The 15226-nt window shown below is 35.4% G+C and overlaps 1 protein-coding gene across 1 annotated transcript in view; it reads right to left on the bottom strand.

Moving 5' to 3' along the window:
• Nucleotides 1-15226, bottom strand: part of FAM227B (family with sequence similarity 227 member B) — a 286042-nt gene that overhangs the window by 239496 nt on the left and 31320 nt on the right. Inside the window, exons 4-6 of the mRNA XM_007455562.1 lie at nt 14905-14958; nt 12170-12401; nt 4545-4612 (exon numbers count right to left, since the gene is read on the bottom strand). Of these exons, the coding sequence (XP_007455624.1) occupies nt 4545-4612; nt 12170-12401; nt 14905-14958 (354 nt within the window). The remainder of the gene's footprint in view (nt 1-4544; nt 4613-12169; nt 12402-14904; nt 14959-15226) is intronic.

Here is a 15226-nt window from a genome sequence, read left to right as displayed (position 1 = left end):
CTGGAAAACATTTAAAATAAAATCTTTAAAATTCTAAATTTAAGAACTTTTATACTTTGTAACTTTGTTCAGTTAACGTGTGTGTGTGTATGCATCTCTTAGTGAGGCCTAGAATGCTGTTGCTGTATTAGATGCTGGGAATGCAAAGATATTCCTTGCCCTCAAGTTAGTCAGAGGGCAAGAGAGGAATCAGATACGTATATAAAACACAAAGAGATAAGGGCTATGATAGAAATATAAACAAACTACTTATTGCAGTTTGGGTCCACTGGGAAACAGACTGTGAGGTGGAATTTAGTGTTCAGAATGTTTATTGGGAGTGCCTTTGGGATCAATATCTATGGAAGGCAAGAGGAGAGGGAAGATTGAGAAGTCAGCTATGATGCAAGTCTAACAGCCCTGACCCTAAGCAGAGCTTGTGAACTGAAAGGACCCATAGTAGTTGTCCTGCACTGGGTTGAAACTGCCAGGCCTTTCTGTTTCCAACTTGATTAGTCATTGTATGTGAGTGGCTCCTGGATGGTCGTTTACTTGGGAGAGGAAGTTCTCTCTGTGAGATACGATCCCTGAATGGGCTGCAGCTGAAGGGTGTCCCCTAACAGCACTCTTAGAAGTTGGGGCAACGGGTCCTTCCTTGAAGGGGAATCTGGGAGGCACATCTTTGTGTCCACCACACTACTTTACACAGAGAATAAGAAGCCTTTTGTATAAATTAGTTTTTGATCATCTAGACATGTTAATATATTGTTTATTATTTTCCATATACCCATTTCCTCCCCAAATACATAAGCTTACAGGCAAATTTTATACACATACACACATAACATATATTATTTAAGAGAAGACATAGGAAACCAATTTGAAAGGATGCTTACAGATTGCTAAATGAAAGAGGATCACATTATTGGCATTTTAAAAAAATGTGCAAAGGGATAAAAAGGAGAAGGAAAGTGAGATCAGTTATAAGAAAGAAGGCTATGTGCTTGACAGGTACAGATATAACTGGTCATTAAAGACGGCATCAGATTTAGAAAGATGTTAATGTTAATCTCAAAGTCCTGGCTTTATTCTGCAGGAAGCAAAGAAACACTTTTCAAGGAACAGAGTAATAGTAACACAGAACTAGTTCTTGGTCGTACAACCTGGAAAAGATACCACAAAAATATAAATAATTCATGTTAAAATCCTGGATTTCTCTGGTGGCACAGCGGTTAAGAATCTGCCTGCCAATGCAGGTGACACAGGTTCAAGCCCTGGTCCAGGAAGATTCCACATGCCACGGAGCAACTAAGCCAGTGCGCCACAACTACTGAGCCTGTGCTCTAGAGCCTGCAAGCCACAACTACTGAAGCCCGCATGCCTAGAGCCCACACTCCACAACAAGAGAAGCCACCACAATGAGAAGCCTGTGCACTGCAATGAAGAGTAGATCCTGCTCGCCGCAACTAGAGAAAAGCCCACATGCAGCAGCGAAGACCCAATGCAGCCAAAAAACATATTTAATAAAAATTATTATTAAAACTTTTGTTAGTGTAATTCATCTAAAGGTCATTTCAATAGATCCTGGAAAGTCATCTGATAAAATTCATTAGAATTTTTGAAATTCTTTTGAAAATTAATACAGAAATCACAATGAATAATGTAACTACCAGTGTTCCCATGTTCCCACAACCTAGAATGGATTACTGTTACTTTAGTATTTGCTTAAGACTATTTAAGATAAAATATGAAGTTTACATATAATAAAATATAAAATTAGATCCCTTTTTACCACGATCTCTACTTCAAACCATGTGTTCCCCTTCCTTGAGATAGTCACTATCATTTGTTTGGTTTGCACCCCCTCAATTCCATTAAAATACTTTTACATATATGTGTATATATATAGAAAGAATATACAGACTTTTGGTATGTTTTTAAAATTTAAAGGAATAATATTAACTGTACATATTACTTGGTAACTGGCTTTATTTCACTGAATATCATGTTTTGACAATCTACACAAGTTGGTATTTATGGACCTGTTAACTTCCAGACAGCTTTTCTACCAACCTACCTATTCCCTCTGCAAAATATAAATAAAATCAATAAAAGTTCACAAGCAACTTTGCCAAACATCAAGAACAAATGATATCCCTATATTCAACAAACTATCTATAGACTAAAGAGATGAAGCTAAGTAACTAATTTTCTGAAGTTTGTATAATTTTTATACCGAAACCAAAAAAGATAATCATAACTTATCAAATATAGATGTAAAATCCAAAAAGCAAACCAAATCCAGTAATGCATTAAAAATATATCCTAATATAAGAATGGTTCAACTTCTGAAAAGCTGTTAATGTAATCTGCCACATTCACACATGAAAGGCTTAAAATAGCTTTTGCTATCATCACAGTGGATTATTTTCCTCTCCATTTCAAACCTGGAGCAAATTTCTTTAATCTGAAAAAAGTTATCTAAACATTTAAAGTTGTACCTAATAGCAAAGTACTAGCATTCTTTCTGAGTCAGACAAGATAAGAAACTGGTAACATTGTTGAGTAATATACCTATACCAATAATAATTTCCTATATACCAACAATAATCCATTTAATTACATAATGGAAAACTAATCTCATGGACATTAGTAATAAAAATTTAAGATACCTAGGAATACATTTAACAGGGAATGTGTAGAACTTATATGAGGAAAATCACACGTTTTTATGTGACTATATGTGGAATATAAAAACAAAAGCAAAAACAAACAAAAAAAATGAACAAACCAAACCAAACGAAAAACTAACACATATAAAGAGAATAGAGTAGTGGTTACCAGAGGGGAAGGGGTAGTGCGGAGGGCTAAATGAGTAAAGGAGATCAAATATGTGGTGACAGGCAGAATCTGTATGTTGGTGGTGAGCATGCTGTAGGGTACACAGAAGTAGAAATATAATGTTGTACACATGAAACTTATGTAATGCTATAAACCAATGTTACCTCAATAAAAAAATAAATTTTAAAAAAAGCACACAAATCTACTGATAGACTTAAAATAACATCCTTATGCTTTACTCCCTTACACAAAAATAAACACTGGAGTTAAACACAAAAAAATAAATCTGTAAGAACAATATAAGAGAACACAGGTGAATATATGTATGATCTTGTAATGAAGAAAGCCTTCTTAACATTATGGCACTAAAGGCAAAAGATTTCAATAAAAAATTACAGATTCATGAAAATATAAAATTCTATACAGTGAAAAAATACTTTTGGGTTAAAAGGAAACCAAGAAAGTAATATAAGTATGTATAACATATGTTACTGAGAAGGGTTAACAGTTTTAAAGCATAAACAGCTCTTAGAAATAGAAGAACAGCTAAAAAATGCCCGAAGTTCATAAATAGGCAATTTATAATAATAGAAATACAAAAGCTAATAAAAACCTAAACAATCAACTTCATTAGTGAAATGTATGCAACTGACAACATTTATGCCTATCAATTTGCAAACATTAAAAAATATAATATTAAATATTGACAAGGGGATGGGTAAGGGATCAATCACAAACTCTATTGTTACGAATACAAATTGGTGCCACCTTTCTAGAAAACATTTTGGCAGTATGTATCAAAACACTTAGCTTTTCACATTTTTCCCATGTGGTTCCACTTCTGAAATTTATATTAAGAAAATAATCATGCATAAGCACAATTTTTAGCTCCAAATATGTTCACAGAACCTTTGTAAATAATAATGAATAATGAAAACTAACCTAAACGTCCAACAAAAGGGCTATTACATTAGTTTATTTTTGAAATGATGTAGAATATTTAATGATGAAAATTCCATAAAACATTTAATGAATTAGAAATACAGTTTAATTTGAATTTTCTAAAAAATTTTTAAAGAACATTGAAAATGACAATAGTGAGATATATATAATTTATTTATAAATGATAAAATTAAGATGCTTGCCTTTTTAGTGCTTATCTGTTTTAATTTTCTATAATGACTACCTTAGTCATAATCAGGAAAAAAACATAAAAAGTAATTTTGAAATTTAAAAAACATTTAAGGAGGTGGATGGACGAGTGGTAGCACTTAGTCTTTATAGCTTTAATTTTAGAATGTATTTTTGAAAAGGACTAAGTTTCTCAAAGTAATTCAAAATATAATTCTAATCAAACTCTCAAAGAGATTTTTAAAAAAAATTAACAAAGTAATTCTACAGGCAGTAAAAATAACTGTTATTGTTTTCCTAAAGGAAAATGACTGATATAGGACCTGTATCCCTAAGATGTTATAAATTTTTAAATAACCAGAGGATGAAATATAAGTCTTCAAATAATTGTAGTGATGTGAAAATGCCAACACTCATATTGAGTGTGTAAAGAAAAATATGAGTCCAAATATTTTAAAAACACAGGGATAGATAGATGATAAAAGACTAAAATGAAATTTTTTAATGTTATTAGTACTTATCTATGAAATTATAGTGATTATATTTTCTGTGAAAATATATTTTTTTAAGGAAGATGAAAACAAATACAATACCATTATCTTCTTTTCCTTATGGTAATTCCTTAGAAATGCCTTATGCTGTTCCAATTTTCCATGAGAACCTTTAAAAAAAATGAGAATTCACAACATATAAATATATAAATAGCCTTTAAAATTGAAAAAATTTAAATACTTTAAGTAGATTATATATAAAACCATTCAATGAGATCAACTAGCTATTTTGACAAGCATAATGCTAGACACACACAGTCTTAGTTGAATCAGTCTTAGTTGAATAATTATATCTCCTGTTTCCTTTTGCTATTTAGAAATGTCATGCTCCAACTAATATATCTTTAGTACTTATTCCTATATCCAAAGTTTTACCTTAATCCCTTACTACTGAACAAGCCCATGTTTTTCAAACAGCTCAGCCACTTACATTTGGTTGTTTCACTGTCACCTTATATTCAATACAGTACAGTACTTTGGAGCATGGCCCAGTGAAAGACTATGGGGGGCTTTGAAGTCAGATAACCTAGACTTGAGTCTAAGCTCTGATATTTACACATTGAGGACAATGAATATACAGAAAATTATTTTTTAAAAGCACACACATGCGCTCTCTCTCTCCCTATACGTTTATATAGCCACACACAACTATATATATGTAGCTTGTATAATTTCAAAAATATTTTTTAAAATTAAAATAATTAAAAATTCAATAAGGGACTTCCCTGGTGGCACAGTGCTTGAGAATCTGCCTGCCAATGCAGGGGACACAGTTTGGAGCCCTGGTCCAGGAGGATCCCACATGCCACAGAGCAGCTAAGCCCATGTGGCACAACTACTGAGCTTGCACTCTGAAGCCTAAAAGCCACAACTACTGAGCCTGCATGCCACAACTACTGAGCCTGCATGCCACAACTACTGAAGCCTGCACACCTAGAGCCCATGTTCTGCAACAAAAGAAGCCACTGTGATGCAACAAAGAGTAGCCCCCGCTTGCCACAACTAGAGAAAGCTCACACACAGGAACAAAGACCCAACACAGTCCCCCCAAAAAAGAAATTCAATAAGAAAATTGTAACAGTAGTGAAGTTAATAGTATTGTATTTAAACACATTCTCAGATTTTCAAAACTCAAGGTCCAAAAAAGGATATTAAATAGCTAAATAATATAACTATTATATTTATTTAATACACAGAAAATACTTTATAAGTACAACCAATATTATTCTTAAGACATATATGAGGAGCAAAACTTCTTCATCTAGGCAACAGGAGTGCTTCCTGCAGAGGCCAGTTTAATCCAGTTTTCAGTCTTTCCAATTCAAAGAACAAACCCCACTGTGCACCTCAGAGATGCCACAGGAGCCAAGAGCGCCCTCTCATCACAGGTGATTCTCATTTTGACAAAGCTCTATGACTATAACCTCGGGAGCATCACAGAGAGGTCACTATGGAGCCGTGTGGCTGACAAGGTCTTGGTGCTGCGGCCTGATGGAAGGCCTGAGCCTCTGAGATGGGAGAGCCGAGTTCAGGACACTGGACCAACAGAGACCTCTGGGCCCCATGTAATATAAATTGGTGAGGGTTCTCCCTGAGATCTCCAGGTCAACACTAAGACCCAGGTCAACCCAATGGCCAGCAAGCTCCAGTGCTGGATGCCCCATGCCAAACAACTAGCAAGACAGGAACATAACCCCACCAATTAGCAGAGAGGCTGCCTAAAATCATAAGAAGGTCACAGACACGCCAAAGCACACCACTGGACATGGTCTTGCCCACCAGAAAGACAAAATCCAGCCCCACCCACCAGAACACAGGCACCAGTCCCCTCCACCAGGAAGCCTACACAAGCCACTGAACCAACCTCACCCATTGACAGCAGACACCAAAAGCAAAAGGAACAACGAACCTGAAGCCTGTGAAGAGGAGACCCCAAACACAGTAAGTTAAACAAAATGAGAAGACAGAGAAACACAGCAGATGAAGGAGCAAGGTAAAAACCCACCAGACGAAACAAATGACGAGAAAATAGGCAGTCTGCCTGAAAGAATTCAGAGTAATGATAGTAAAGATGACCCAAAATCTTCAAAATAAAATGGAGAAAATATAAGAAACGATTAAGAAGGACCTAGTAGAACTAAAGAGCAAACAAACAATGATGAACAACACAATAAATGAACTTAAAAATCCTCTAGAAGGAATCAATAGCAGAATAACTGAGGTAGAAGAACAAATAAGTGACCTGGAATATAAAATAGTGAAAATAACTACCACAGAGCAGAATAAAGAAAAAAGAATGAAAAGAAATGAGGACATTCTCAGAGACGTCTAGGACAACATTAAATGCACCAACATTCGAATTATAGGGGTCCCAGAAGAAGAAGAGAAAAAGAAAGGGACTGAGAAAATATTTGAAGAGATTATAGTGGAAAACTTCCCTAACAAGGGAAAGGAAATAGTCAATCAAGTCCAGGAGCGCAGAGAGCCCCATACAGGAAGCACACAGAGTCCCATACAGGATAAATCCAAGGAGAGACACACCAAGACACATGTTAATCAAACTATCAAAAATTAAATACAAAGAAAAATTATTAAAAGCAGCAAGGGAAAAACAACTAATAACATACAAGGGAATCCCCATGAGGTTAACAGCTGATTTTTCAGCAGAAACTCTTCAAGCCAGAGGAGAGTGGCAGGATGTATTTAAAGTGATGACAGGGAAAAACCTACAACCAAGATTACTCTACTGAGCAAGGAGCTCATTCAGATTTGATGGATAAATTAAAACATTTACAGACAAGCAACAGTTAAGAGAATTCAGCACCACCAAACCAGCTTTACAACAAATGCTAAAGGAACTTCTCTAGGCAGGAAACAAAAGAGAAGGAAAGGCCTACGATAACAAGCCCAAAACAATTAAGAAAATGGTAATAGGAACATTCATATTGATAACTACCTTAAATGTAAATGGTTTAATGCTCCAACCAATATACACAGACTGGCTGAAAGGATACAAAAACAAGACCTGTATAAATGCTACAAGAGACCCACTTCAGACCTAGGGACACATACAGACTGAAAGTGAGGGGAAGGAAAAAGGTATTCCTTGCAAATGGAAACCAAAAGAAAGCTGGAGTAGAAATTATCATATCAGACAAAATGGACTTTAAAATAAAGACTATTACAAGAGACAAAGAAGGACACTACATAATGATCATGGGATCAATCCAGGAAGAAGACATAACAATTGTAAACATTTATGTACCCAACGAAGGAGCATCTCAATACATAAGGCAAATGCTAACAGCCATAAAAGGGGATATCTACAGTAACACAATCAGAGGAGGGGACTTTAACACCCCACTTTCACCAATGGACAGATCATCTAAAATGAAAATTAAAAAGGAAACAGAAGCTTTAAATGACACATTGAACAAGACGAACTTAACTGATATTTATAGGACATTCCCTCCAAAAACAACAGAATACACTTTCTTCTCAAGTGCTCATGGAATATTCTTCAGGGTAGATCATATCTTGGGTCACAAATCAAACCTTGGTAAAGTCAAGAAAACTGAAATCATATCAAGCACCTTTTCCAACCACAATGCTATGAAACTAGATATCAACTACAGGAAAAAAACTATAAAAAATACAAACCCATGGAGGCTTAACAATACACTACTAAATAACCAAGAGATAACTGAAGAAATCAAAGAAGAAATTAAAAAATACCTAGAAACAAATGACAATGAAAATATGATGACCCAAAATCTATGGAATGTAGCAAAGGCAGTTCTAAGAGGGAAGTTTATAGCAATACAATCCTACCTCCAGAGACAAGGAAAATCTCAAATAAACAACCTATCCTTACACCTAAAGCTATTAGAGAAAGAAGAACAAAAAACCCCTTAAAGTTAGCAGAAGGAAAGAAATTATAAAGATCAGATCAGAAATAAATGAAAAAGAAATGAAAGAAACAACAGCAAAGATCAATAAAACTAAAAGTTGGTTCTTTGAGAAGATAAACAAAATTGATAAACCATTAGCCAGACTCGTCAAGAAAAAAGGGAAAAGACTCAAATCAACAGAATTAGAAATGAAAAAGGAGAAGTGACAACTGACACTGCAGAAATACAAGGATCATGAGAGATTACTACAAACAAATATATGCCAACAAAATGGACAACCTGGAAGAAATGGACAAATTCTTAGAAAACCACAACCTTCTGAGACTGAACCAGGAAGAAATAGAAAATATAAAGAGACCAATCACAAGTACTGAAATTGAGACTGATTAAAAATCTTCCAATAAACAAAAGCCCAGGACCAGATGGCTTCACAGGTGAACTCTATCAAACATTTAGAGAAGAGCTAACACCTCTCCTTCTCAAACTCTTCCAAAATATAGCAGAGGGAGGAACATTCCCAAACTCATTCTACCTGGAGACCATCACCATGAACCCAAAACCATAGAAAGATATCACAAAAAAAGAAAACTACAGGCTGATATCACTGATGAATATAGATGCAAAAATACTCAACAAAATACTAGCCAACAGAATCCAACAGCACATTAAAAGGATCATACACCACGAACAAGTGGGCTTTATCCCAGGAATGCAAGGATTCTTCAATATACTCAAATCAATCAATGTGATACACCATATTAACAAATTGAAGGATAAAAACCATATGATCATCTCAATAGATGCAGAAAATGTTTTTGAAAAAATCCAGCACCCATTTATGATAAAAAAAAAACCCTTAACAAAGTAGTCATAGAGGGAACCTACCTCAACATAATAAAGGCCATATATGACAAACCCACAGCCAACATCATTCTCAATGGTGAAAAACTGAAACCATTTCCATTAACATCAGGAACAAGACAAGGTTGGCCACTCCCACTGTTATTATTCAGCATAGTTTTGGAAGTTTTAGCCAATCAGAGAAGAAAAAGAAATAAAAGGAATCCAAATCGTAAAAGAAGAAGTAAAACTGTCACTGTTTGCAGATGACATGATACTATACATAGAGAATCCTAAAGATGCTACCAGAAAACTACTAGAGCTAATCAATGAATTTGGTAAAGTAGCAGGATACAAAATTAATGCACAGAAATCTCTTGCATTCCTATACACTAATGATGAAAAATCTGAAAGAGAAATTAAGAAAACACTCCCATTTACCATTGCAACAAAAAGAATAAAATACCTAGGAATAAACCTACCTAAGGAGACAAAAGACCTGTATGCAGAAAACTATAAGACACTGATGAAAGAAATTAAAGATGATACAAATAGATGGAGAGATATACCATGTTCTTGGATTGGAAGAATCAACATTGTGAAAATGACTCTACTACCCAAAGCAATCTACAGATTCAATGCAATCCCTATCAAACTACCAATGGCATTTTTCGCAGAACTAGAATGAAAAATTTCACAATTTGTATGGAAACACAAAGACCCCAAATAGCCAAAGCAATCTTGAGAATGAAAAACGGAGCTGGAGGAATCAGGCTTCCTGACTTCAGACTATACTACAAAGCTACAGTAATCAAGACAGTATGGTAGTGGCACAAAAGCAGAAATATAGATCAATGGAACAGGATAGAAAGCCTAGAGATAAGGTGACCATATGTACGTGGGTTTATCTTTGATAAAGGAGGCAAGAATATACAATGGACAAAAGACAGCCTCTTCATTAAGTGGTGCTGGGAAAACGGGACAGCTACATGTAAAAGAATGAAAGTAGAACACTCCCTAACACCATACAAAAAATAAACTCAAAATGGATTAAAGACCTAAATGTAAAGCCAGACACTACAAAACTCTTAGTGGAAATCACAGGCAGAACAGTCTATGACATAAATTACAGCAAGATCCTTTTTGGCCCACCTCCTAGAGAAATAGAAATAAAAACAAAAATAAACAAATGGGACCTAATGAAACTTCAAAGCTTTTGCACAGCTAAGGAAACCATAAACAAGACCAAAAGACAACCCTCAGAATGGGAGAAAATATTTGCAAATGAAGCAACTGACAAAGGATTAATCTCCAAAATATACAAACAGCTCATGCAGCTCAATATCAAAAAAACAAGCAACCCAATCCAAAAATGGGCAGAAGACCTAAACAGACATTTCTCCAGAGAAGATATACAGATTGCCAACAAACACATGAAAGAATGCTCAACATCACTAATCACTAGAGAAATGATTACCTCACACTGGTCAGAATGGCCATCATCAAAAAATCTACAAACGAGAAATGCTGGAGAGGGTGTGGAGAAATGGGAACCCTCTTGCACTGTTGGTGGGAATGTAAATTGATACAGCCACTATGGAGAACAGTATGGAGGTTCCTTAAAAAACTAAAAACAGAACTATCATATGACCCAGCAATCTCACCACTGGGCATATACCCTGAGAAAACCCTAATTCGAAAAGGGACATGTACCACAATGTTCATTGCAGCTCTATTTACAATAGCCAGGACATGGAAGCAACCTAAGTATCCATTGACAGATGAATGGATAAAGAAGATGTGGCACATATATACAATGGAATATTAGCCATAAAAAAGAAACAAAATTGAGTTATTTGTAGTGAGGTGGATGGACCTAGAGTCTGTCATACAGAGTGAAGTAAGTCAGAAAGGGAAAAGAAAATATGGTATGCTAACACATATATATGGACTCTAAAAAAAAAGAAAAAATAGTTCTGATGAACCTATGGGCAGGACAGGAATGAAGAAGCAGATGTAGAGGATGGAGTTGGGGATACAGGGAGGGGGAAGGGTAAGCTGGGACGAGGTGAGAGTGTGGCATGGACTTATATACACTACCAAATGTAAAATAGCTAGTGGGAAGCAGCTGCGTGGTACAGGGAGATCAGCTCGGTGCTTTCTGACCACCTAGAGGGGTGGGAGGGAGATGCAAGAGGGAGGGTATATGAGGATATACACATGCACATAGCTGATTCACTCTGTTTTACAGCAGAAACCAACATAACATTGTAAAGCAATAATACCCCAATAAAGATGTTAAGAAAAAAAGACATATATTACAAGTTTTCCCATTAAATAAAGAAAAAGATAAGAATCACCATTAGTATCTAAAACTATTGTGAAAGTGTTAATAAACACAACTAGGTAAAGGTTATATAAATATTGAAAAGTAGTAAAAATTATCATTACTTACAGATACGCTTTTCACTCAGTCTGCAGTTATCCAATAGTGAATGCTAGGTACTTCCCACAGATTAACTAAGCTCATATAGTTCAAGTCTCACTCCTTTTACTTTGGGTTGTAGGTCTAACTGTTTTTATCTCCTGACTCTTGCTGACTTGCTTGTCTCTGGTAACAATATTAGTTGATGCAACCCTGTTTTCCTGATATTTGGTTACCTCTGCTCCAGCTCAAAGGTCAGATCTGTTTTAGGCTTTATCCTAGCAACACTTTCTTTGAATCCAAATGTTCATTTTCAACTAAAAATGCAAATTGGATAATTTTGAAATGAAGAGGTTTTAAAATATAATAAATTTATGTTTATGTTTTGATATTTTATATCTTAGGATTTCATTCTTTATGAGAATACACACACAGTGATAGACACACACACAAGTGACAATTACTTTACGCGTATAAAAAATAAGGTTTACTTGTCCTGGAAGTTATTCTGTTCCACTCAAATATTTCAGAGACATGGTTTTTCAGAAGAATTGAACACTCTGCTAATCTTGACTCCATGGCCATGGCCGCATCATGTATTCGTGGGACATTTCCCCATAGATGTGTATAAATTGAAGTAAATGAACTATCTTCTTTTATTTTCTTCAGAGTACATAACAATTTATCATTATCCCCAAAATGGATTTCCTTTGGCCAGTGATCCTGCAAAAAATGTGAGACAATACAACTTAAATCATTTTTTAAAATGAATTTAAATAGAAGAGTTCAAAAATCAATGAGCTGAAATTCAGGCTTTATTCTATAGCATCATTTTTTATTAAATGCATTTTTTTAATTTGTGAAAAAACCATAAACTTTAGAAGTTTCAGATGCTTTACAAAACCCTTTTTTATAATTTGAAAGTAAGTTGCTTACTTGACTGATGACCCCATCATCCTTGAATACTTTAGCATTTATTTTCTAAAAACAAACCATCAGAGTAAGGAAATTGGCATTGTTACATTGTTCCTAATTCTGAGTTTACTCAAGTTTCAACTAAATCAATAATGCTCTTTATAGCAAAAGGCTCTAGTTCAGTATCACACATTGTGTTTAAGCAACATATGTCTTTAGTCCCCTTCAGTCTACAACAGTTCCTCAGTCTATGTAATTAAAACCACAAGTTCATACTGATAACTCTAATTTCAGTTCCAAACATTCTAGTTTTCTCTTTCCATATTATGATTACCATCCCAACAGTGAAAACCCTAGCTGCCATTATCTTAAATATATGTACTTATTTGATCCATCTTTTCAGGTAGCCAATCTCTCCTATCCATTGCCAGACTCTTCACTATGTGGATGCCCCTCTCATCCTGCGTAGGCTCTGACTTCTCATACCAGGCCATAGCCTACCTCCACATTTCCTGAACTACCTCCCCACCCGAGGCCACATGTGAATACCATCCTCACCCCCTTGGATCCCGGCACCTGTGGTATCACATGGATACCTTCCCCCACGGTGGCTGAGTTCAGAAAGGCTGCTCTGGGTGACCAAAGAACATTCCCCTCCCCCTGCCAATGTGGATGCTGTCTTGTTTTGGCCGCCAAATGGCCTTATGACTACATTGTTCAGGAAGGGAAGGAGAACAAGGAAAGGGAAGAAAAGAAAAGGAAATGAAGGGAAGGAAACGGGAATCACAACATTAATATTTGCAAATCTAAGTTTATCTTTTAATAAAATTGTTTAATACCAAAACAAAGAAATATAGCTGACACAATTAAAGGTTTGTGAATAAGAAAATGCTTTCTGGAATAGTAGGAACTTTCACAGGATGAAACTCTTTAAGAGGAATTTGGGTAAGATATTCTGAGAACTTAGCTTAAATGGGAATAAATCTGAAGTCTGCAGATCAGAAATTTTAAACCTGAGTTGGTCTCTTCTACTTCCATTTTTCTTCCTTTAAAAGCTTCCTAAACCCACCGTATTCTCTAATGATAACAGGTACCTGAATAATACCCAGCTTTTAATGCTGGAGAAGTTTCCCAGCAGGATCTAGGTGCCCCTGCCATTTTGGAAAAAGAGAATATTACTTAGATACATAAGTGCCCTCTCTCAAATCCTATAAACATACATTTTAAACAAAACACATAACCACCTGGGGAAGTTTTCCAGCATTAAAATCTGGATGTGTCAAAAATACAAAGATCTCATAAAAATAAGATATGATCACAAGATATATTCCCTGGAGACAAACACTGTCAAATGAGAATGACAGCCAGATTTGAAAACATAGTCCTACGTATGGGTCATCACTTGCTATCGTTAGGGACATTGGGAAAGTGGGGAGAGGCTAAAATGGAAATGAATTTGGGAAAAGTGGGGAGAGGCTAAAATGGAAATGAATTTGAACAGATTTTACAATATGCACAAAGGTTTATGAAAAGGTAGCCTTTATGCCAGACTTGAGATATCACAATTCTTGTCCAAGATACTGAATTACAGTATGAGGTGAATAAAGTATCTTGAAATTCTACCAGCCTGATTAGATTATGATTTCCCTACTTTAAAAAGTGAGATATATGTGATTAATCTATAAATGATAAAATTAGGATGCTTATCCTTTTCAGTGCTTATCTCTTTCTTTTAATTTTCTAAAATGACTATCATAGTCATAATCAGAAAAAAAATATTGGTAATTTTGAAACGTAAAAAATTACATTTAAGGAGGTAGATAGATGAGGGTGGCACATAAAGTCTTTATAGCTTTAACATTATATAATTTTAGAATGTATTTTTTGAAAGGACTAAGTTTCTAAAAGTAATTTCAAAAGCCTACTGTAATTCTAATCAAAATCTCAATAATTTCTTTTTAAATTGACAAAGTAATTCTATAAGCAATCAAAAAGAATTGCTGGGCTTCCCTGGTGGCGCAGTGGTTAAGAGTCCGCCTGCCAATGCAGGGGATACGGGTTCGTGCCCCGGTCCGGGAAGATCCCGCATGCCGCAGAGCGGCTGGGCCCGTGAGCCATGGCCGCTGAGCCTGCGCGTCCGGAGCCTGTGCTCTGCAACGGGAGAGGCCACAACAGTGAGAGGCCCGCGTACAGCAAAAAAAAAAAAAAAAAAAAAAAAAAAAAAAGAATTGCTATTTTTTCCTAAAGGAAGAGGACTGATATGTGCACCAGTCACATATCAAGGTCCCATAAAACAGTATATTCTACTCACCAAGTTTTGAAGCTTTAAGAATTCTTCAATGTTCTTTGGAGGTTCTTGCATTTTCTAATGAAGTAAAATCAATATTGTTCATTAACATAAATTCAGATTGTTTATATAATGCTTACACCTAATTTATTTCAGTACATTATGACACTGGACTTAAGTTATAATTTTCAGAGCTGTAAGATATTGTTATATATTCACTTTTGTTAAGTCCTTGCACTCTGAAAAGGGACAGAGATCAATGTTTAAATTCTGAGCCTCCAAACCAAATTCTGTAAAACGCTTCCCTCTCATACACTGCTCCTGGAGAAAAGCTCCATATGAATCC

This window comes from Lipotes vexillifer, unplaced genomic scaffold (assembly GCF_000442215.2).
Source record: "Lipotes vexillifer unplaced genomic scaffold, Lipotes_vexillifer_v1.1 scaffold24, whole genome shotgun sequence".
NCBI classification, from domain to species: Eukaryota; Metazoa; Chordata; class Mammalia; order Artiodactyla; family Lipotidae; genus Lipotes; species Lipotes vexillifer.
The sequence above is the reverse complement of the archived record's forward strand: the minus strand, read 5'-3'. Positions and strand labels throughout refer to the sequence as shown.